The 25633-nt window shown below is 35.8% G+C and overlaps 1 protein-coding gene across 1 annotated transcript in view; it reads right to left on the reverse strand.

Annotated features, from left to right (window-relative positions):
• Positions 1-25633, reverse strand: part of LOC145270909 (EF-hand calcium-binding domain-containing protein 5-like) — a 205353-nt gene that overhangs the window by 55754 nt on the left and 123966 nt on the right. Inside the window, exons 10-15 of the mRNA XM_080126458.1 lie at positions 25035-25065; positions 21412-21543; positions 18650-18781; positions 17710-17841; positions 13520-13591; positions 4576-4757 (exon numbers count right to left, since the gene is read on the reverse strand). Of these exons, the coding sequence (XP_079982584.1) occupies positions 4576-4757; positions 13520-13591; positions 17710-17841; positions 18650-18781; positions 21412-21543; positions 25035-25065 (681 nt within the window). The remainder of the gene's footprint in view (positions 1-4575; positions 4758-13519; positions 13592-17709; positions 17842-18649; positions 18782-21411; positions 21544-25034; positions 25066-25633) is intronic.

Here is a 25633-nt window from a genome sequence, read left to right on the forward strand (position 1 = left end):
TTTGTATATTTATTTATTTATTTATTTGTATATTTATTTATTTATTCATTTATTTGTATATTTATTTATTTGTATATTTATTTATTTGTAAATTTATTTATTTATTTATTTGTATATTTATTTATTAATCTATCTGTATATTTTTGTATATTTATTTATTTATTTGTATATTTATTTATTTATTTGTATATTTATTCATTTGTATATTTATTTATTTATTTGTATATTTATTTATTTGTATATTTATTTATTTATTTGTATATATTTTTTTTTTTAATTAATTTATTTGTATATTTATTTATTTATTTATTTGTTTATTTATTTTTTTGTATATTTATTTATTTGTATACTTATTTATTTGTATATTTATTTATTTTTATATTTATTTGTATATTTATTTATTTATTTATTTGTATATTTATTTATTCATTTATTTGTATATTTATTTATTTATTTATTTATTTGTATATTTATTTATTTATTTATTTGTATATTTATTTATTTATTCATTTATTTGTATATTTATTTATGTATTTATTTGTATATTTATTTATTTGTAAATTTATTTATTTATTTATTTGTATATTTATTTATTCATTTGTATATTTATTTATTTGTATATTTATTTATTTATCTATCTGTATATTTTTATATATTTATTTATTTATTAATATTTATTTATTTATTTATTTGTATATTTATTTATTTGTATATTTATTTTTTTATTTGTATATTTATTTATTTGTATATTTATTTATTTGTATATTTATTTATTTATTTGTATATTTATTTATTTATTTTATATTAATTTATTTGTATATTTATTAATTTTTTTATTTCTTTGTATATTTATTTATTTTATATTAATTTATTTGTATATTTATTTATTTATTTATTTATTTGTATATTTATTTATTTATTTGTATATTTATTTATTTATTTGTATATTTATTTATGTATTTATTTATTTGTATATTTATTTATTTATTTGCATATATATTTATTTATTTGTATATTTATTTATTTGTATATTTATTTATTTATTTGTATATTTATTTATTTATTTATTTCTTTTTTATTTATTTGTATATTTATTTATTTGTATATTTATTTATTTATTTGTATATTTATTTATTTATATATTTGTATATTTATTTATTTATTTTATATTTATTTATTTGCTTATTTATTTATTTTTTTTCATAAACATATTACATTAAATAAAAGCACTAAAAAAGTATCCAGTTAGGTGGAAAAGTAACTTATCTTGTCTTTGATAACATTTATTTTTTATATATTTGTTTTTTGACAACTTTTTCCAATCTATGTGTATAGTAATACAAACTCCTTTTTATTTTGTTTTAAACTTTCCGTATTATCTTGTTTGTGTATATGCCGAAGGTATGGATGCATCAACTACACAAAAATACTACACTACAAAACAAATGATAAGAAGCTAAAAATCTGTAGCAGGCGAAACTCGCTACAATCATAGGCAGGAGCTAATTCTCATGGTTCGAGATTTGAAATCCATTTTCTTCTTGGTTTATCCAATCACATGACTGAGTACATAAAAAGCGAAATCACAAACATTTTCACATTGCACTTGAACTTCTGCATGTCAGTACAGTTGGGCATCATGTTACAGAATTGCTCTTGTCGATACACCGACACACACACACACACACACACACTCACACCGACACACACACACACTCACACCGACACACACACACACTCACACCGACACACACCCACACCGACACACACACACACCGACACACACACACACCGACACACACACACACCGATACACACACACTCACACCGACACACACACACACACACCAACACACACACACACAAACACACAGTCACACCGATGCACACACACACACACACACTCACACCGACACACACACACACTCACACCGACACACACACACACTCACACCAACACACACACACACACCGACATACACACACACACACACAAACACACAGTCACACCGACACACACACACACTCACACCAACACACACACACACAAACACACAGTCACACCGACACACACACACACTCACACCAACACACACACACACAAACACACATACTGCAACACTTAAGCACACTGTTATCCTTATGTTTTAGGTGCAGAATACAGATCGTGCTAAAATTGACATTTCATCGACATATTCCGTTTTCTCCCTGGTTTGTTCAATCACGTGACTCAGTAGATACAAGGCGAAATCACAAACCTCTTTCCTCTTACTCCCTGGCTTCAGCTGGCAGCAGACTCAACCTGGGGCTTTAGCCACAGGTTATTTTGCCATTTATTTCCACGTGTGGTACCCAAACGAACATTCTTTATCATGATACAGAATTGCTCTCGTTGATACACCGACACTGCAACACTTAAACAGACAGAATACCTAACCAGCCTCCTTCGTCTCGACGACGACTAGCTACAAACACGTGTGGACTGAACTGTTCTCTCCTCCATGTGCTGTACCGTAATAAACATTCTTTTTCATGCTAAAGAACAGACACACACACACACACACACATGCACACACACACACACACACACACACACAACAACAATATGTGAATACATTGAATACGTTTCCCTTTCTTTCTTCTTTAACCGGTTTCCTTTGCCCCTCAACAAACCGGCAATACATTAAATCTTTACACAAGAACACTTCAACTTACTAACCCGTTTCTCTCTCTTCTACCAACGCTACTAACGAAGATAACAAATAAAGTTGTTTATTAAATCTTAGAATGAAACTCCATTTCATTGTCTCTCATCTCTATAATTTCTTCTTATTATCACCTATTCCTACCAACAAATATCCTAAAAAGGTACAAAATCATCAGTGCAGTTACGATTAACACCAGTCAATAGTATATATATTTGAGGTTGCTATTTTCCAAAAGTAGGGTAACCAGTGAAATATAACGAGGTTCATACAAGAGTGCTCAATACAGAAGTAGAGCAGGTTGCATTTGTCTTTACATAAGCAGTAGTTTGTTGCTACACAGTCATGAGCATGTTTCGGTTTACTAGTATTTACTAACTTGAGAACTCATCAGGCAACAGCCCTTATTTTCGAATTTTAGAACAGTCTTTGTCATGCTAAAGAACACACACACACACACACACACACACACATACACACACACACACACATTAATACACTGAAGACGTTGCCCTTTTTCCTTTAATCGGCTTCCTTTGTGCCGATGGCTACATGTAAACGGAACCGAACTGTTCTCTCCTTGACAAGCCGGCAATATATTAAATCTATCTTTACACAAGAACACTTCAACTTACTAACCCGTTTCTCTCTCTTCTACCAAAGCTACTAACGAAGATAACAAATAAAGTTGTTTATTAAATCTTAGAATGAAACTCCATTTCATTGTCTCTCATCTCTATAATTTCTTCTTATTATATAAATCCCTGAAGCTATTTATATAAAAACGCAAAAACGTTGCCAAGGCCGCTGGAAAAAAAATTGTGGGATTCTTCTATCGATCCAGTAGATATCTCACTGCTGATGCAATTCTCTATCTATATAAGAGCCAGGTACGTCCAAGGATTGAGTACTGTTGCCACATCTGGGCAGGAGCTGCTAGAAAGGACTTATCCTGCCTTGATAGAGTTCAAAATAGACTTCGTAGCCTTGTGGGGGATGTCCTTTTCTCTTCCCTGCAACCTCTTTCTCACAGAAGAGATGTTGCGAGTTTGTCTCTGATGTATCGTTATTTTCATGGCAGGTGCTCGGCTGAGCTCCATTTTATAGTCCCCCCTCGCCAAACTTTCACAAGAAACACTAGACTAGCTGAAAACATTATCAATAATTTCCCCCACTCTTTATCTGTGCCTAAACCTAAGCGTAGATTCCACGAGCAAAGCTTCTTTCTTAGAACTGCACGCCTGTGGAATTGTCTTCCGTCTTTCTGCTTTCCAGCTGACTACAATATGGTTGTCTTCAAGTCTAACGTAAACAAGTTCTTGATGAGCCGTTCCATATAAGTTAAGAAATTTACCGAATCTCTATCCTTGTTTTATCGTTATTTTCATGGCAGGTGCTCGTCTGAACTCCAATCCCTGGTCCCCCCTTGCCAATCTTTCACGAAAAACACCCATCTAGCTGAATCCACTGTGAAAAATTTCCCCCACTCTATATCTGTGCCTAAATCAAAACGCGGATTCCATGAACAAAGCTTCTTTATTAGAACTGCACGCCTGTGGAACTCTGTTCCGTCTGCCTGCTTCCCTCCGGACTACAACTTGGATGTCTTCAAGTCCAATGTTAACAAATTCCTAATGAACTGCCCCCTTAAGTAAACACTTCATCAAATCTCCACACTAACGTAATGTACTTGCAATAACCCTTATCCCTGAGTGGCTTCCGGGCCTTGATAAGTGGTGATCACTGTGTAAAAAAAAAAAAATATATTACTAACGGTTACTATATTGCCCAATTGTCTACTGTACACTCTTTAACCCTTATCCTCGAGTGGCCTCTTGGCCTTGACAAGTGGTGGTGCTCAGTTACTCACCTTTTCCAGCCTTTCTTTCTTCTCTTCTTCACTCTCTACATAGTTATCATGCACAAAATTGACAATGTTATCAAAGATCTCCTTGATGTGCTGTGTGCCCATAAAGGTTTCCATCAGCTGCACGAACTGGCTGACATTTAAATTGTCTTCGTCAAATGCAGAGACCGACGTGAAGCTAATACCTGGGCGAAGATACAAAAAACAAAAAATTAATTTTTTTAAAAGAATTTGTCAATTCATAATCTTTGCATAATTAAAAGGGAATTCCAATCTATTTCATTGATTCCATGCTAAATCCAGCTATATTTTGTTGTAAAATAAAAAACTTAGTTATCACCATGCGTAGCTGGCCTGAAGTGAGGTTGCGAAAAAAAAATGGCTTCCTTTGAAACTCTTTTCTCACTCAATAACCCTTATCCTCGAGTGGCCTCCAAGCTTTGATAAATGGTGACTTTTAAGTAAAAAAAAAAAAAAAAAAACCCTTCTCAAGTCTCTTAACAATAAGTAACAAAGATAATACTCTCCACTAGCGAGGAAGGTTTTTATAACAAATGAACTTTCCACCAAACTATCGTTCGGCTTTGACGCTAAGAGAGCCTTCTCCACCCCAGCATCTACACTTTGATAAGTTATTTATCACAATTCTTCAGTAAAAGAAACTTCACAATAAAAATAAAACAATACTAGCCAATCACGTTCTTGCATTTGTAATAAATAAATACAAACGATTTTTCGAGAGAAATGTAGATGCATGATCTAGAGAGAAATAAATTTTTTTTTATTCCAGTTTAAATTATTTAAACAAACCAGCTTACCTAGCCATTTTACATTTCTAATACGATTTAAAAAACCTTTTATGTGCCCAAGTTGACATGACATGGTTAATACTTTATTTGTGTGGGTATATTTTGACATCAAACTAACCCACATCGTCCAATCCACATCTACCCTTAAACTAAAAAAAAAAAATGAAATGAATACCATCCAAAAAAAAAAAAATACATTAAAATCAGAAATCAGCCCAAACAAAAACAATTTGCCACCTCCCTGTAATCTTGTATTCATAAATATCCGTGGTCTCTCCCTCTTTCTCTCCCTCTCATTCTCTTTCTCTCTCCCCTATCTCCCTCTCTTTCTCCCCTCTCGCTCTTTCTCTACCTCTCTTGCCCCCTCTCTCTAAGCTTGTATTCATAAATATCCGTGGGCCCTCCTTCTCTCTCTCTCTCCCTCCCTCTCGCTTTCTCCTTCCTTCTCATCTCTTCCCCCTCTTCCTCTCTCTCCTCCTCTTTCTCTTTCTCTCTTTCTCTACCTCTCTCTCTCCCCCTTCCTGTAGGCTTGTATTCATAAATATCCACGGGCTCTCCCTCTTTCTCACCCTCTCATTCTATTTCTCGCTCTCTCACTCTGTCTCTCTCTCTTTCTCTTTCCCTTCCCCATCTCCCTTCCCCTCTTCCACTTTCTCCACCCCTCTCTCCCTCTCTTCATCTATATTGCTGCTGTGCATTCTCTAGAATTCTGGCACAAAACTCACGATTTTAATATATCATCCTTGTTTCACCTGAAAAACTGGTTAATTCGTAATATTTTGATATCCAGGTTACTACCTATATGATGTAGAATCTTTTGTCCTAGTAAACTCCCCAGATATCTTATCACTGAAACCAACACACACTCCTCAATCCCCTCTAACTGCTTTAATATGGCAGGACACCTTCCTCTCTGCTGTAAGGACTCAGGCAGATATATGCACATGTGGCCAACATGAACCGTTTTGTACCTGGGGAGATATCTGTGGCCAATGTACAGAATTTTGTACCTGGGGAGATATCTATGGCCAATGTACAGAATTTTGTACCTGGGGAGACATCTGTGGCCAATGTACAGAATTTTGTACCTGGGTAGATATCTGTGGCCAATTTACAGAATTTTGTACCTGGGGAGATATCTGTGGCCAATGTACAGAATTTTGTACCTGGGGAGATATCTGTGGCCAATGTACAGAATTTTGTACCTGGGGAGATATCTGTGGCCAATGTACAGAATTTTGTACCTGGGGAGATATCTGTGGCCAATGTACAGAATTTTGTACCTGGGGAGATATCTGTGGCCAATGTACAGAATTTTGTACCTGGGGAGATATCTGTGGCCAATGTACAGAATTTTGTACCTGGGGAGATATCTGTGGCCAATGTACAGAATTTTGTACCTGGGGAGACATCTGTGGCCAATGTACAGAATTTTGTACCTGGGGAGATATCTGTGGCCAATGTACAGAATTTTGTACCTGGGGAGACATCTGTGGCCAATGTACAGAATTTTGTACCTGGAGAGATATCTGTGGCCAATGTACAGAATTTTGTATCTGGGGAGACATCTGTGGCCAATGTACAGAATTTTGTACCTGGGGAGACATCTGTGGCCAATGTACAGAATTTTGTACCTAGGGAGATATCTGTGGCCAATGTACAGAATTTTGTACCTGGGGAGATATCTGTGGCCAATGTACAGAATTTTGTACCTGGGGAGATATCTGTGGCCAATATACAGAATTTTGTACCTGGGGAGATATCTGTGGCCAATGTACAGAATTTTGTACCTGGGGAGATATCTGTGGCCAATGTACAGAATTTTGTACCTGGGGAGACATCTGTGGCCAATGTACAGAATTTTGTACCTGGGGAGACATCTGTGGCCAATGTACAGAATTTTGTACCTGGGGAGACATCTGTGGCCAATGTACAGAATTTTGTACCTGGGGAGACATCTGTGGCCAATGTACAGAATTTTGTACCTGGGGAGACATCTGTGGCCAATGTACAGAATTTTGTACCTGGGGAGATATCTGTGGCCAATGTACAGAATTTTGTACCTGGGGAGATATCTGAGGCCAATGTACAGAATTTTGTACCTGGGGAGATATCTGTGGCCAATGTACAGAATTTTGTACCTGGGGAGACATCTGTAGCCAACGTTGAGGATTTTGATCCTGTGGAGGCATATGTGGCCAATGTTGGGAATTTGGATCTTGTTGGCCACAAATGTCACCTCTCTCTCTGTCTCTTGACTTGTTTATGATTGCTTTTTATGAATTTTCACGTTAACCGATTTACGTAATCGACCCACATTCTGACCCTGTCGATGTTTGCATTTGGTCTTATTTGCGGCCGAATTACGTCATCTTATTCCCGGGTTTCATTTTTGTCGGTCAGGGTTTAAGTTCATCCGAACTTTGCTCCATTCAACGTCTGACCCATAAACCGACTTGCGTCATAGGACGAGGTCATCCAATTCCAGTTCATTCGCCCCTCCCCTTCTTATTGACTTGAAGTAACGCCTTCGATTTAACTAGAGAGTGCAGTCTACAACCAAATGAGCACGCCTTCATGTGCTTCATTAGTTACGTATCTTTTCCCTAACGTTCTCCTTCAAATCAGGGCTGTACGCTAATCGACCATATCTCTGATAGTATAGACGCAGCACTCTCTTTAGATACTAATGCCAAGTACATGTATGTGGCTATTTTAATGTTCACCACTGTAATTCGCTTGGTTTCTACAGCTACACAGATGCAGCTGGTAGCAGCACATATAGCTTCTCTGCATCGCATTCCCTAATGCAGTTACACTCCAGACCCATTGTACATATGTGCGCGTGGGAAAATAGCAGCAGCAGCAGCAGCAGCGAAAAATGGCTGACTTGTGAAGAGATTAGCAGCAGCAGCTCCCCCCTCCTATTTTGATGAGAAGCATTAGGCTTCTAAATGTCTAGCATTAAGAGCTTTCATAACCCCTACACACTGTATAGCAAGTGTCCGACTGAGCTTCCTTGCTAAACTTTCACAAAAAAACACTCGCCCAGCTACCACCACTATCAACAATTACCCACATCCTTATTCTCTACCTCTGCCTCCCCCTCCCTATAGGTTTGTATTCATAAATATCTGCGGGCTTTCCCTCTCTCTCTCCCTATCATTCTATTTCTCTCACTCCCTCTTTTTCCCCTCCCTCTCTCTTCCCCGCTCCCTCTTTTTCCCCTCCCTCTCTTCCCCTCCTCATCTCTTACCCTCTTCCTCTCTCTCTCCTCCTCCTCTACCTCTCTCCCCCTCTCTATAAGCTTGTATTCATAAATATCCATGGGCTCTCCCTCTTTCTCTCTCTCTCTCTCTCTTTCTGTCTCTCCCTCTGTCCCTCTCTCTTCCTTTCTCTCTTTCATAACCCCTACACACTGTATAGCAAGTGTCCGACTGAGCTTCCTTGCTAATCTTTCACAAAAAACACTCGTCCAGCTACAACCACTATCAACAATTACCCACACTCTTATTCTCTACCTCTCCCTCCCCCTCCCTATAGGTTTGTATTCATAAATATCCACGGGCTCTCCCTCTTTCTCTCCCTCTCATTCTATTTCTCTCTCACCCTCTTTCTCCCTCCCTCTCCCTCTTTCTCCCCCTCATCTCTTGCCCCTCTTCCTCTCTCTCTCCTCCTCCTCTACCTCTCTCTCTCTCTTTCTCTACCTCTCTCCCCCTCTCTATAGGCTTGTATTCATAAATATCCATGGGCTCTCCCTCTTTCTCTCTCTCTCTTTCTGTCTCTCCCTCTGTCCCTCTCTCTTCCTTTCTCTCTTTCTCCCCCTCATCTCTTGCCCCTCTTCCTCTCTCTCTCCTCCTCCTCTACCTCTCTCTCTCTTTCTCTACCTCTCTCCCCCTCTCTATAGGCTTGTATTCATAAATATCCATGGGCTCTCCCTCTTTCTCTCTCTCTTTCTGTCTCTCCCTCTGTCCCTCTCTCTTCCTTTCTCTCTTTCTCCCCCTCACAAAAAAACACTCGTCCAGCTACCACCACTATCAACAATTATCCGCACTCTTTATCTCTGCCTAAATCTAAACGCAAATTCCATTAACAAAGCTTATTTCCTAGCACTACCCAGCTGTGGAACTCTGTCCCACTGACCTGCTTTCCAGCTGACTACAACATGGTCATCTTCAAATCCAATGTAACCAAATTCTTGTTGAACTGTCCTCTTAAATGATCAAATTCTACCCAGTTTCCACCACTAACGATTACTACGCTGTTGTCCCAGTGATCACCGTGCATTCATTAACCCTTATCCTTTTTTTTTTTTTACATGGGGGTCACCACTTATCAAGGCCCGAAGGCCACTCAGGGATAAGGGTTATTGCGTGTACAGTAATCAATGAGATAGTATTGTAGTAATCATTAGTATTGGGGGTTTTGATAGAGTGTCTTCCTTAAGGGGGCGGTTTGTCAGGAGTTTGTTTATGTTGGACTTGAAGACGTCCAAGTTGTAGTCAGGTGGGAAACAGGCAAGCGGCAAAGAGTTCCACTGGCGTGCAGTTCTAAGAAAGAAGCTTTGCTCATGGAATCTACGTTTTTGCCCAGATAAAGAGTGGGGAAAATTATTGACAGTAGTTTCAGCCCTTAATAATGAATTTAAAAAAAAACGGGAATCTCATTCTGAATCTAAAAAGATCAACACAAAATGACAAATGATACAGTCCCTTTGCTAAAGGGAGATTACTATGAACGACTGCAAAAGTTCGTCATGGAATAGTCTCCCTTGAATATATGTGTGGTCTAGGTACGTACAAAAGAATGCCGCATTTTGACCCCTCCGGGCCCTCCCTTTACTTAAAAATTTACCAAAAATCAGAAAATTAACCAATTTTTATGAAATTTTCAGTATTTATCAAATAATGATCACGGAATATATCGAACCTTTTTTTTTTTATTTAAATCTTAGTGAAAATGTATTATTTTGTTTAAAATAAAAAATACCTTTACTAAAGTTATGGTTTTTTAATAGTAAAAAAAAAAAAATGATTGAGTTTATTTTGTTTTTTTTTATGAAAAGAAAGCATTGTAAAATATAACAATAAAAAAAAAATATTTAATTTTCACAAGAACATTACGATAAAAGGCCCTAAAGTCTGTATTAATGATTTTGATATAACTCTAAGGAAAATTAATTTCTCGAACTACCGATATTATCATTGAATTAAGCATTGTTTATTTAATATTTTCACACAAAAAAATTATAATAGCAAAAAATATTTCTACTTTTTTTTTAAATTACAGGTTTCGCACAATTTTTATATGTGAAATTTTAATATTTTCCTTGCTTAAATGAATGTGAAACTTTTGGCATAACATAATTTTTATATAATCTTGGACAATAATTTTAAAAAAATTAATTTAAAAACAGGAACATAGAAAAATAATTAAATTAAAACATGGTAAAAATTATACAAACGGTCAGGATAGGAATGTACGGATGCCCGTCTGAGGAAAAAAAAAAGACTAGCACCCCCACTTCCAACCTTTTAATTACATGACGTCATTTTATCAATATTTTGACTGGCTGAAATTTTGGGCTTCCGTATATTCCGTGTTTACAAAACTTTTGTTGTTGCGCTTTTGTACAAATAAGTTTTTTTTTAATTTTTTTTATTCAATATCTTAGGACTTTACTTCAGTAATTATCTTTGAAATAGACCCAGAAAACTAATATTTATCTTTTAAAGGATTTTTAGAATGAATTTATTTAACTTCAAAATTTTAACTGAATTGTTAGCTCGCCGTGAAAACATTTTCATAAGATTTTTTTTTTTTTTCATGTGTACAAATATTTTTGCGAACGTAAAGATCACTCGGTTTTGAGCTAATTAATTTATGTTTTGCACAAAAAGATGTTTTTGTTTGTTTGTTTTTTTTTTTTTTTCATTTTTTTTAAATTTAATTCAATATCTTAGGACTTTACTTCAGTAATTATCTTGGAAATAGAACCAGAAAACTAATATTTATCTTTTAAAGGATTTTTAGAATGAATTTATTTAACTCCAAAATTTAGCTGAATTGTTAGCTCGCCGTGAAAACATTTCCATAACATTTTTTTTTTTACGTGTACAAATTTTTTTTTTTTCACGTGTACAATTTTTTTTTTCACGTGTACAAAGTTTTTTTCACGTGTACAAATTTTTTTTTCACGTGTACAAATTTATTTATTTTTCACGTGTACAAATTTTTTTTTTTTTTTTTTTTTTTGGAAATTAAGTTTAGTCCTTTATCTTTCAAATACAATCAAAAAGTTGTCGGAAACCTACAAAAAATTATGATAAATCGGCTTTCAAAACTTGGTCCCCCTATTTTTATTCCTCCATTTTTTGGCCGTACCTAATATATTCAACCAAGTATGTACTGAATAATTTAACATTAACGATAAAACGACAAAGGTTTTCAACTCTTCAGTGACTTTTTTGGACACCCTTTACTATCGCGCAAATCTTTGTGATAATACAAAAAAAAAATATCTAAAAAAAATTTTGCCCAAAAATATTGCAACAAAATGGTTGTGGAAATAGATTTTCACAACTGGAATACGTTTCTGAATTTTTGAGATGAGGATTAATTATTCAGATTATTTGGTATATTCGGCCTACTATTGTTGGTTGGTTGGTTGTTTTTGTTTTACGGCATATCAACCCTTTTCATGTTATTTAATGCCGAATCCGGTGATTTTGAAGAAAAAATTTTTAATAGAATATATTTGTTTTTTGCAAGTCGGTTTCTATTTAACCCGTAGTTGGGACCCTAACAGGTACTACCACTCCGGGTCAGAGTGGACCTGGGAGCAATGGCAATTAAAGGGTGGCTTCACACTGCCCAAAGCCCGCAAGCTGGGACCTCACCATCGGATATAGTTTAAGGTCATATCCAGGACCCGGACTACTATTCTTATTTTGAATATTATTTTCCCAATATTTCAGTTGATGTAACCTCTGACCTACTCCAGGTGTATCTTGTCAAACTCGGGAATCTTATTGTTGGAAGTGAGAATCTGCACATGTCCCATGGCATAGTGCATAAGGTACTTGGTACTTCCCCCAACTGTTCTAGCATGCAGAAGTTCAAGTATAATATGAACAGACATCTTGCTGCAAAACTCCCTCCCTGCAATTATGTCCCAAAATGGCACTGTGCATTGTTTGAGGTGAAAATGCAATAAAAAGAATTTTTTATTTAAAAAAGTGACACTCAAAATACAATTGTGAGGACTTCTATCTGGTCATGGCTGACAGAACGAGAACATGCTACCTCCATAGATAAATGGTTCCGTTCGAAACCCAAGCAGATTCCCAAGTTGAACAAGATATACCTGAAGGTTGGAGGTTAGGGTTACATCGATTGAAACGTTGTGAAAATCGCGTCCAAGGTGAGAACAGAAGAATCCAAACAGATTTTAACAAGTTTCCAGGTTAGGGTTAGGGTTAGGGTTAGGGTTAACATTGTGAGTTTTGTGACTGTGCCAGGTTTCAGCAGCAATACAGATGAAGAGAGAGGGAGGGGAAGAGAAAGAAAGGAGGGTGGGGAGAAAGAGAAAGAGAGGGGGGCAAAAAGTGAAAAACAGAGAGAAAGATAGGGAGGTAGAGAACGAGGGAGCGAAAGAGAAAGAGAGAGAAAAAGAGAGAAGGAGAGGTAGAGAGAGAGAATAAGGGAGAGAAGGGAGGGCGAAAGAGTGAATAACGGAGAAAGAGGGAGAGAAAGGGAGAAAAAGAAAGAGGAAGAGAAAGAATGAAAAACGGAGAGAAAGGTAGAGAAAGAGGAAGATGGGAGAAATAGAGAGAGGAGGAGAAAGAGAAGAGAGTGAGGGAGAGAAAGAGAGAGAGAGAGAGAGGGGTAGAGAAAGAAAGAGAGGGAGAAAAAGAGAGAGGAAGAGAAAGAGGGAAAGAGAGAGATGAAGAGAAAGAGAGTGAGGGAGAGAAAGAGAGAGGACGTGAAAGAGAGAAAGAAAAGGAGTAACAACGAGAAAGAGAAAAGGAGGGAAAGAGAGAGACAGAGGGAAAGAAATGGTAAGAAAAATACAACCGTGGAATTTCCACAGGTCTCACGAGTATTATTTTATAGATTTCATTCAAAACGATTCTGACCTGTTGGTTCTCGCTCGTATGCAACTTTCTCGGCAAATGAAATGGCAGTAACTGGTCTTTCGCATGAAAAAACTGAAAAAACAAAAAAAAAAAATTAAATCAAGAAAATAATCCACATGCAAATAAAAATGGCATACAAACTTTTCGCACATCTAGTTTCCAACAAAACAAAATATTTTTTACATACGTACATACGGTTGTAAGTCTTTATTTTTCGATCGTCGTTTTTTATTGTCTTACAAAGTTACCAATAAAAATTAATTCCTTTTCTTTTTGGGTGTGGGGTTTGTTTGTTTAATTATGATACTTATTGGTCCACCGACTTAGTTGGACTTGTTGGTCCACCAACTTAGTTGGATTTATTGGTCCGCTGACTTTGTTGGATTTGTTGGTCCACCAACTTAGTTGGATTTATTGGTCCGCTGACTTTGTTGGATTTGTTGGTCCACCAACTTAGTTGGATTTATTGGTCTGCCGACTTTGTTGGATTTATTGGTCCGCTGACTTTGTTGGATTTATTGGTCCACCGACTTAGTTGGATTTATTGGTCCACCGACTTAGTTGGATTTATTGGTCCACCGACTTAGTTGGATTTATTGGTCCACCGACTTAGTTGGATTTATTGGTCCGCTGACTTTGTTGGATTTGTTGGTCCACCGACTTTGTTGGATTTATTGGTCCACCAACTTAGTTGGATTCATTGGTCCACCGACTTAGTTGGATTTATTGGTCCACCGACTTAGTTGGATTTATTGGTCCACCAACTTAGTTGGATTTATTGGTCCGCTGACTTTGTTGGATTTCTTGGTCCACCAACTTAGTTGGATTTATTGGTCCGCTGACTTTGTTGGATTTATTGGTCCACCAACTTAGTTGGACTTGTTGGTCCACCGACTTTGTGGGATTTATTGGTATACTGACTTTGTTGGATTTGTCGGTCCACCGACTTAGTTGGACTTGTTGGTCCACCGACTTAGTTGGACTTGTTGGTCCACCGACTTAGTTGGATTTGTTGGTCCACCGATATTGTTGGATTTGTTGGTCCACCAACTTAGTTGGACTTGTGGGTCCACCGACTTAGTTAGATTTGTTGGTCCACCGACTTTGTTGGATTTACCGGTCCACCGACTTAGTTAGATTTGTTGGTCCACCGACTTAGTTGGACTTGTAGGTCCACCGACTTTGTTGGATTTATTGGTCACCCGACTTAGTTGGATTTATTGGTCCACCGACTTTGTTGGATTTGTTGGTCCACCGACTTAGTTGGATTTATTGGTCCACCGACTTAGTTGGATTTATTGGTCCACCAACTTAGTTGGACTTGTTAGTCCACCGACTTAGTTGGATTTGTTGGTCTACCGATTAGTTGGATTTGTTGGTCCACCGACTTAGTTGGATTTATTGGTCCACCGACTTAGTTGGATTTATTGGTCCACCAACTTAGTTGGACTTGTTAGTCCACCGACTTAGTTGGATTTGTTGGTCCATCGACTTAGTTGGATTTGTTGGTCCACCGACTTCGTTGGACTTGTTGGTCCACCGACTTAGTTGGATTTGTTGGTCACCCGACTTAGTTGGATTTATTGGTCCACCAACTTAGTTGGATTTATTGGAAACGTAATATTTGACCCAGTGAAAAGTTTAGTTTGTTTCCAGGTTGGTCAAAAGGGGTTAAAATGTCCAAAAATAGAACTTTCTGGGACATAGAATATTTTCCAACCATTAGGTTTTGCTGTAAATTACCCAAAGCAAGACCATATGGATATACATCTGGAAACATAATATTTGACCCTGGGAAAATTCTGGGGCTCGAACCCCAGGGTTTTTTAAGGGTTAAAAACATACTTTTGGGGGCTAATTTTTATTTTTCTCCTAAAATTCAAACTTGTGTCTAAATAGAGGGTTTTATATTGTACCAGTTTTTTAAAAAAATCAAGTCAGCGTTTTTCATGAAACAATGTCATTTGGCTGTTTTAGCCCAATGGTTTACATCAGGTAGGGGGTTTAAACGGGCAAAATAGGTAACAGTTCTACGACTGATTTTGACTAAAAGTACAAGGGAACTAACTCTTGTAAACTCGATTTTACAAATATTGATTATCATCATTATTATTATTATTATTATCATTATTATTATTATTATTAATATTATTATTATTATTATTATTATTATTATTATTATTATTCAAGTTTCTTTGTGATAAATAGTATGGATTTAGGCAAGCATGTTTGTGGCTGTTGATCTTCTCATGTTTGTGATATACTAATGCTTGGATCACAATGCAGACTTGCTGGAGTTTAAAGATCTCTGGTGTAAATAAATTTGCTGAAGGCATTTTTGAAGCAATTCTCATGCAGAAAGTTGTTCAGATGCTTGAAAAAGTGGTAGTCAGTAGGTGAGATGTCTGGAGAGTATAGCAGATAGATGCAATCATTATTGAGTGGGCAATGACGTTTGTTATTACAATTACAGTTAGTTTTGGGTTTAATTGGAAAAGAGATTTTTAGGGATGATTTAATTTTTTTGTTATTAGATGTTGTATGGATCTAACTTAATAACATGGATCTAACTTAATAACTTGATTTGAGCCCAAAACAATAAATGTTAAGGGGTCATAATAGTGGTCAAATGTTAAAAAAATTGACCGCAGGAGGAGAATAATGGTTGTATTTATTTGTTTAGACCCATGTTTGGTAGAGGATTTTGGTAGAGTTTTCAAAATTCAAATCGTTGAACTTTGACTCCTTAACAGCAAGATTTCTGCCCAAAACCCAATTAAAAGATTTTCCCAAACCTCAATACCCCGTATGTCAAATTTCGAGTCTGTAGACTGAAAATTGACACAGTTATTTGGTAGGGAAATGCACACACACACACACACACACACACACACACACACACACACACACACACACACACACACACACACATACGCACACATACAAAAAGTAGGTGAGAGGTCTGAAGAGTATGGAAGATGGATGCAATTATTATTGAGTGGGCAAAGATGTTTGTTATTACAATTACAGTTAATTTGGGGTTTAATTGGAAAAGGGATTTTTAGGGATGATTTAATTTTTTTGTTATTAGATGTTAAGATTCTTTGTGCTAAATTAGGCATTGTTGAATAAGAAATCCTGATTGCGTTTTTATTGAAAATAGAACTATATCTGTGTGGGTATTTGAAAGAGTTTTGTACAATTTTGAAGAATTCCTTAGGTATATTAGTTTTGACATTTACGCTAAATGGAGGATTAAACCAAATATTTTTCTTTCTCCTGATGCGACTGGTGGGTAAGAAGTATTACGATTAGTATTTTGGTTTGGATTATATATGTGGACTGGCTCATTGTTATTGATAGTGGCAGATCTTGTTATTTGAACTGGTTTCTTACGAGTCATATTGTGTGTGATTACAGATTTAAGGCAGCCTGCAGGAGGAGAATAATGGTTGTATTTAATATTTTCCTTGTGTTCTAAGTTCCTTAAGGCATTATTAAAGAAAGTAGCATTTTGATTAAAAGTTTGTTTTTAGCAGAAAGAGCAGAAATTCTTCTAGAGACGGATGGTACTATGGATTTTATAATTGAGTTGGGGTGGTTAGAAGATTTTTGGATGTATAAAAGCGTAAGATTGGGTTTATGCTATCATAAACCAAACCTCACGCTTTGAGTTTCGGTGTTAAGATTAAGTGTAACATCTAGAATATATATATATATATATATATATATATATATATATATATATATATATATATATATATATACCTGCCCTTGTTGTGATTCCCAATTTAGGTGACAGACATCATCCTACTTCCTGTTCCGTTTCTGGTGGCGATGTAGTCACATTTCACTCACAATAGTGTCCGTGATATTTTAAAGCCTTGATCTCATACAGTTCTCACATGGTCACATGACACACCTGCTAATGAGGCAGGTCGCTTGGAGGAGTTAAGGTGAAGCGTTCAGATCTGCATACAGTGAATAGTCTTGTCATTTTTCATTTTTGACTCCTTAGCAGCCCCTTTTTTCCGGATAAAAACTGATCAAAAATTTTCCACATTAAATCTATATAACTATAAAAGTGAACGTGTCTGTGTGTGTGTCTGTTTGTACATTTCCTTATGCAATAACTCTGTCAATTTTAAGTCTACAGACTAAGTAATATGTACAGTATTAGATGGTTCTACCTGTTGCAGCTTTGGTAACTTTCAAGGCTTCTGGTGTCGGATCAGATTTCTGTTTAGGTGGTGTGGGTTCCAGATTCTTTTGAGATTCTGCTAAATCTTGCGCTGAAAGTATCTGTTCTGGAGGAACTGGTTCTACAAAGATAAATATATTTATAAGTAAAATCATGCATTGCATCTATATATATATATATATATATATATATATATAAAAGTGAACGTGTCTGTGTGTGTACATTTCCCTATGCAATAACTCTGTCAATTTTAAGTCTACAGACTCGAAATTTGATAAACAGGCTACTGAGATTTGGGAAAATCTTTGTGATCGGTTTTCGGCCAGAAATTTGGCTGTTAAGGGGTCAAAGTTCAACGATTTGACCTTTGAGAACTCTACCAAACTCCTCCGACAGTTTTGAGTCTAAACACTTAAAATTTTAGATATAGGTTCCTTGGACATGGATCTAACTTAATAAATTGATTTCAGCCCAAAACAATAAATGTTAAAGGGGTCATAATAGAGGTCAAAGTTAAAAAAATTACCGTTTTTTTTTTTTGCTCAGCATACACCTCCAAACACCCGGGCAACGCCAGGCTGAAATGCTAGTATCCTATATACCAAATTTAAAGTCTGTAGATACAAAAATTCTTTGAGAATATAGACTGAGAAATCTCCTTACACACATTCTCACTTTTATAGATGTAACAGATGATAATATACAGTTATATATAAATCAACACCGGGTAATATGAATTCCATACATTTCAGCCTGACGCCTCCTGACAGGGATGAAACACATATTTTCATGACTTACTACCTAGCTTTACTCATGCATTGAGCACTGGTTGAAGTAAAGACTGAAACTAATTCTCATATCATTTCTCTTCATGCAACACATGTCCTCAAGCCTCACTAAGTAATATGTATAGTATTAAATGGTTCTACCTGTTGCAGCTTTGGTAACTTTCAAGGCTTCTGGTGTCGGATCAGATTTCTGTTCAGGCGGTGTGGGTTCCAGATTCTTTTGAGATTCTGTTAAATCTTGCACTGAAAGTATCTGTTCTGGAGGAACTGGTTCTACAAAGATAAATATATTTATAAGTAAAATCATGCATTGCATATATATATATATATATATATATATATATATATATATATATAAAAGTGAACGTGTCTGTGTATGTACATTTCCCTACGCAATAACTCTGTCAATTTTAAGTTTACAGACTCGAAATTTGATAAACAGGCTACTGAGATTTGGGAAAATCTTTGTGATCGGTTTTCGGCCAGAAATTTGGCTGTTAAGGGGTCAAAGTTCAACGATTTGACCTTTGAGAACTCTACCAATCTCCTCCGCCAATTTTAGATATAGGTTCCTTGGACATGGATCTAACTTAATAACTTGATTTGAGCCCAAAATGTTAAGGGGTCATAATAGGGGTCAAAATAGGGGTCAAAGTAAAAAAAATTGAACGCTTTTTTTTTTTTTTTTTACATACACCTCCGAACACCTGGGCTGAAATGCTAGTATATATATATATATTTATATATATATATATATATATATATATATATATATATATATATATACTAGAAGTTCAGCCCGGCTTTGCTCAGGCCCTATGTGCTGTTCATAACTTTATGTGCATATGTATATATATATATATACATATATATTAAAAAGTTTGACTCATGTCCAACTAACCTACATCTAAAATTTCAAGTGTTTAGACCCAAAATTGGCAAAGGAGTTTGGTAGAGTCTGCAAGGATCCACTCATTCAACTTTGACCTCTTGGCAGCCAAATTTTCACCCAAAAACTGATTAAAATGCTTGCTGTATGTCTGAATACCCTTTATGCAAAATTTCAAATATTTAGATCCAAAATTGGCTGAATAGTTTGCTAGAGACTTCAACGGTAAAATCTTTTGAACTTTGACCCCTTGGCGGTCAAAAACTGATTAAAAAGCTTGCCCTATGTCTGAATGCACTTTATGTAAAATTTCAAATGTTTAGACCAAAAATTGACTGAATAATTTCGTAGAGACCGCAGGGGTCAAACTTTTTATAACTTTGACCCCAATTATGACTCCTTAGCATTTATTGTTTTGGGCTCAAATCAAATTAAAAAGTTTGATCCATGTCCAAGGAACCTATATCTAAAATTTCAAGTGTTTAGACCCATGTTTGGTAGAGGATTTTGGTAGAGTTTTCAAAATTCAAATCGTTGAACTTTGACTCCTTAACAGCAAGATTTCTGCCCAAAACCCAATTAAAAGATTTTCCCAAACCTCAATACCCCGTATGTCAAATTTCGAGTCTGTAGACTGAAAATTGACACAGTTATTTGGTAGGGAAATGCACACACACACACACACACACACACACACACACACACACACACACACACACACATACGCACACATACAAAAAGAGTATGGAAGATGGATGCAATTATTATTGAGTGGGCAAAGATGTTTGTTATTACACATACAGTTAATTTGGGGTTTAATTGGAAAAGGGATTTTTAGGGATGATTTAATTTTTTTGTTATTAGATGTTAAGATTCTTTGTGCTAAATTAGGCATTGTTGAATAAGAAATCCTGATTGCGTTTTTATTGAAAATAGAACTATATCTGTGTGGGTATTTGAAAGAGTTTTGTACAATTTTGAAGAATTCCTTAGGTATATTAGTTTTGACATTTACGCTAAATGGAGGATTAAACCAAATATTTTTCTTTCTCCTGATGCGACTGGTGGGTAAGAAGTATTACGATTAGTATTTTGGTTTGGATTATATATGTGGACTGGCTCATTGTTATTGATAGTGGCAGATCTTGTTATTTGAACTGGTTTCTTACGAGTCATATTGTGTGTGATTACAGATTTAAGGCGGCCTGCAGGAGGAGAATAATGGTTGTATTTAATATTTTCCTTGTGTCCTGAGTTCCATAAGGCATTATTGAAGAAAGTAGCATTTTGATTAAAAGTTTGTTTTTAGCAGAAATTCTTCTAGAGACGGATGGTACTATGGATTTTATAATTGAGTTGGGGTGGTTAGAAGATTTTTGGATGTATAAAAGCGTAAGATTGGGTTTATGCTATCATAAACCAAACCTCACGCTTTGAGTTTCGGTGTTAAGATTAAGTGTAACATCTAGAATATATATATATATATATATATATATATATATATATATATAGAGATAGATATATATATATATATATATATATATATATATATATATATATATATATATACCTGCCCTTGTTGTGATTCCCAATTTAGGTGACAGACATCATCCTACTTCCTGTTCCGTTTCTGGTGGCGATGTAGTCACATTTCACTCACAATAGTGTCCGTGATATTTTAAAGCCCTTGATCTCATACAGTTCTCACATGGTCACATGACACACACGCTAATGAGGCATGCCTGGACACGATAAAAGCAGGTCGCTTGGAGGAGTTAAGGTGAAGCGTTCAGATCTGCATACAGTGAATAGTCTTGTCATTTTTCATTTTTGACCCCTTAGCAGCCCCTTTTTTCCGGATAAAAACTGATCAAAAATTTTCCACATTAAATCTATATAACTATAAAAGTGAACGTGTCTGTGTGTGTGTCTGTCTGTACATTTCCTTATGCAATAACTCTGTCAATTTTAAGTCTACAGACTAAGTAATATGTACAGTATTAAATGGTTCTACCTGTTGCAGCTTTGGTAACTTTCAAGGCTTCTGGTGTCGGATCAGATTTCTGTTTAGGTGGTGTGGGTTCCAGATTCTTTTGAGATTCTGTTAAATCTTGCACTGAAAGTATCTGTTCTGGAGGAACTGGTTCTACAAAGATAAATATATTTATAAGTAAAATCATGCAGTGCACACACACATATATATATCTATAAAAGTGAACGTGTCTGTGTGTGTACATTTCCCTATGCAATAACTCTGGTAATTTTAAGTCTACAGACTCGAAATTTGATAAACAGGCTACTGAGATTTGGGAAAATCTTTGTGATCGGTTTTCGGCTAGAAATTTGGCTGTTAAGGGGTCAAAGTTCAACGATTTGACCTTTGAGAACTCTACCAATCTCCTCCGCCAATTTTAGATATAGGTTCCTTGGACATGGATCTAACTTAATAACTTGATTTGAGCCCAAAATGTTAAGGGGTCATAATAGGGGTCAAAATAGGGGTCAAAGTAAAAAAAATTGAACGCTTTTTTTTTTGTTCAACATACACCTCCAAACACCTGGGCTGAAATGCTAGTATATATATATATATATATATATATATATATATATATATATATACTAGAAGTTCAGCCCGGCTTTGCTCAGGCCCTATGTGCATATGTATATACATATATACACACATACACACACACACACACACACACATGTGGACATTTTCACTTTTATATATAGACTAGCGGTGTTTGGAGGTCTGTGTGGAAACTCCGGGGGTGAGGGTGGGGTTAAAAAAAAAAGTAAGTATGAGGATCGAACTCGAACCCTTGAGGCAAAGTTGTAAATTAAAGTGGGAAAAAAAATTAAAATGCGAAAAAAAAAAAAAAACTGCGCAACGTTAACAATCGCCCCACCGCGATATGCTAACGGAAACACGTTTGAATATATTTAATTACTTGGATTTGGCAGGTGCCCGTTTTAATAAGTTAATGAGGTCAAGTTTTACTGCGGGGCGGGAACGCTTCCCAAGATGTTATAGGAAAAAGACTAACCCACATGCGGCGAGCAACAAATGTTGAATATTTATCTTCCCGAAATCGAGCAAATTAAATAGACAGGCGAGCTTCGTTGTTAACTGTGAGATATTACGATTTATATGTGATATAAAAAGTTTTAAAAAGTTGTGAAGCGAACGACCGCTTCTCTGAAAGAAGCCTTTTGTAGACATACAGAAAAAGCGAACACACATACATACATACATACATACATTTTCGCTTTTATATTTATATAAGATTATTTTGAAAAGTTTTATTTTTTATACTATTTTTACAATTATATTTACCCATTACCATATTGTTTTGTTTCCTTCCCTTCAGTTAATAACTTATTTTTCATTTTTAATACACCTTATTTCAGTTTATTTATTTCCTGATCTAGCTAATGTTTCCTTACTATTAAATATATGCTCATTATGAGATAACCCGGATATTATTTTTGATATGTTGGGTACAACTGATTTCTTCATTGAGATTGGATGGTTTGATTCATAGTCAATGTAATATAATTAGGTTTATGGTATTGTTTATACGTATTGCTAATAAAAATAAATACTATTTTATGATTTTTATCCATGGTTATTTTTAAGTTAATACTTTTAAAGAAATTTGAATAATTCTTTCTAAATTTCTATTCCCAGAGTTGATAAAGAATAGTGCATCATCTATATACTTGGTTCAGTTTTTTTTTTTTTTAATTTTTCATTAATAATGTAAAGAACTACTAAGTCAGTAACTCTGGCAGAGTCCGGGGTTCCCATTGTGATATCAAAGTTTAATTTTCTGTTTTTTCTAGTCAAGTATTCATTATCATACTAGCAGACCGCTCGGCATTGCCCAGTCGTAAAATACGCTTAAATATGATATTTTGTTTAATGTAGATTTCGTATTTATTATTATATTATATTGGACCCAATATATAGTAATGATTTTAAGTTTTAAAAAAAAAATGACTCGTGCATCACCACCAAGAATCAAAACCAAAGCATAACTTATGATTTACTTTTTTCTTTGACGTTAATGCCTGAGCTATGAAGACATGTTTGCTGCAATGCTAAAAATTAAAATATAAACCAATAGCTATTACTTTTTTTTTTTTTTTTTTTTTACACAGTGATCACCACTTATCAAGGCCCGGAAGCCACTCAGGGATAAGGGTTATTGTAAGTACATCACGTTAGTGAGGAGATTTTATGAAGTGTTTAATTAGGGGGGCGGTTCATTAGGAATTTGTTAACATTAGACTTGAAGACATCCAAGTTGTAGTCCGGAGGGAAGCAGGCAGACGGAACAGAGTTCCACAGGCGTGCAGTTCTAAGAAAGAAGCTTTGCTCATGAAATCCGCGTTTTGATTTAGGCACAGATATAGAGTGGGGGAAATTTTTCACAGTGGATTCAGCTAGACGGGTGTTTTTCGTGAAAGATTGGCGAGGGGGGACCAGAGATTGGAGTTCAGACGAGCACCTGCCATGAAAATAACGATAAAACAAGGATAGGCTCGCAACGTCTCTTCTGTGGGAGAGGGGTTGCAGGGTAGAGAAAAGGGCATCCCCCACTAAACCACGAAGTCTATTTTGTACTCTGTCAAGGCATGATAGGCTGTTTTTGGCAGCTCCTGCCCAGATATGGCAACAGTATTCCATCCTTGGCCGTACTTGGCTTTTATTACGTTATGCATGCATATTCGTTATGCCGTCGTGCAACTTTCATCTGACAAATTCCATTTTTTTTAAATGTTTACACTTTTGCACCGATTTTCCTTGGCTAAATATAAAGTTTTGCATAGGTTCGAATAACCTATATATGAAGTTTCATGTCTGTAGGTCAAAAACTGACAGAGGAGTTTGGTAGGCAAATGATTTAAACAAATATATATGTGCACACATAAGTATATAGGAAAATAAACTTCGTAGCTTAGTAGGGGATGCCCTTTTTTCTTCGCAAGAAGAGATGCTGCGAGCTTGTCTCTGCTTTATCATTATTTCCATTACTAACGATTACTACGATATTATCCCATTGACTACTGTACACTCAATAACTCTTATCCTCGAGTGGCCTCTGGGCCTTGATAGATTGGAACTCAGTTGAGTACTTGCCATGAAAATAACGATAAAACAGCATAAAACAATCGTGTTTTATGTGTTCATGTTCTATACGGACTGTTTTTTTACAAAGGAGTCACCACTTATCAAGGCCTGGAGATGACTCGAGGATAAGGGTTAATGAGTGTAAAGTAATCAATGGGACAATATCGTAGTTATCGTTAGTAGTGGAAATCTGGTAAACTGGATTACTTAAGGAGACGGCTTATCAAGAACTTGTTTACTTTGGACTTGAAGACGACTATACTGTAGTCAGCTGGAAAGCAGATCAACGGGGCAGAGTTCCACAGACGTACAGTTCTAAAATAGAAGCTTTGTGTATAGAATCCACGTTTTAGGTTTAACATAAAGAATGAAGGAAATTATTGACAATGGTTTCAGCTAGACGAGTGTTTTTCGTGAAAGTTTGGCGAGGGGGAGGGGACGATGGATTGGAGCTACAAAGTTTTACACTGGTATTGCGATAAATATAGTGAATTAGTTACCTGAAATTGATTCTTCTCGCGAACGATTTTCCTGAAATATTTAAAAAAAAATAATAATAATTAGTATAAATTTTTCTGAATTTTTGATTGGTTGGGTTTGGTTTGGTTACTTTGTTTTGCGGCATATCTACCCTTTTTTGGAAATAGAATTCAAGTTGCATCTAGTTATTTTGTAGAAGGTTTTTTTTGTTGTTTTTTTTTATTCAATTTTCACCTCAAACAAGGCCCAGTGACACTTTGAAGCAGGGGGCTACTATCAAGGACTTAATTAGCAGGGTCATTATGAAGTGAGATGAGTAGAAAGATGTTTGTTCACATTACACTTGAACTTCTGCATATCAGTGCAGTTGGGAAAGCAGAATCTCGGAAGGGAGTTCCAAAGACCCGCAGTTCTGGGGAATAAACTATTGAAGTAAAAGGCTTTCTTGCACCTAGGGATTTCTACTGTAAAGGGATGAGACTTAGTAGCTGGTCGGGTTTGTCGGGGGTAGTTACGTCAGAGAGGTACAAGTGTTTGCAGTTCGTCAGAGCATTCACCATTGAAGTATTTGTAGAACAGGCAGAGGGATGCAACATCTCGTCGATGGGACAGAGGCTGA

This window comes from Euprymna scolopes, chromosome 46, assembly GCF_053919585.1.
Source record: "Euprymna scolopes isolate OS-2025 chromosome 46, ASM5391958v1, whole genome shotgun sequence".
Lineage (NCBI taxonomy): Eukaryota > Metazoa > Mollusca > Cephalopoda > Sepiida > Sepiolidae > Euprymna > Euprymna scolopes.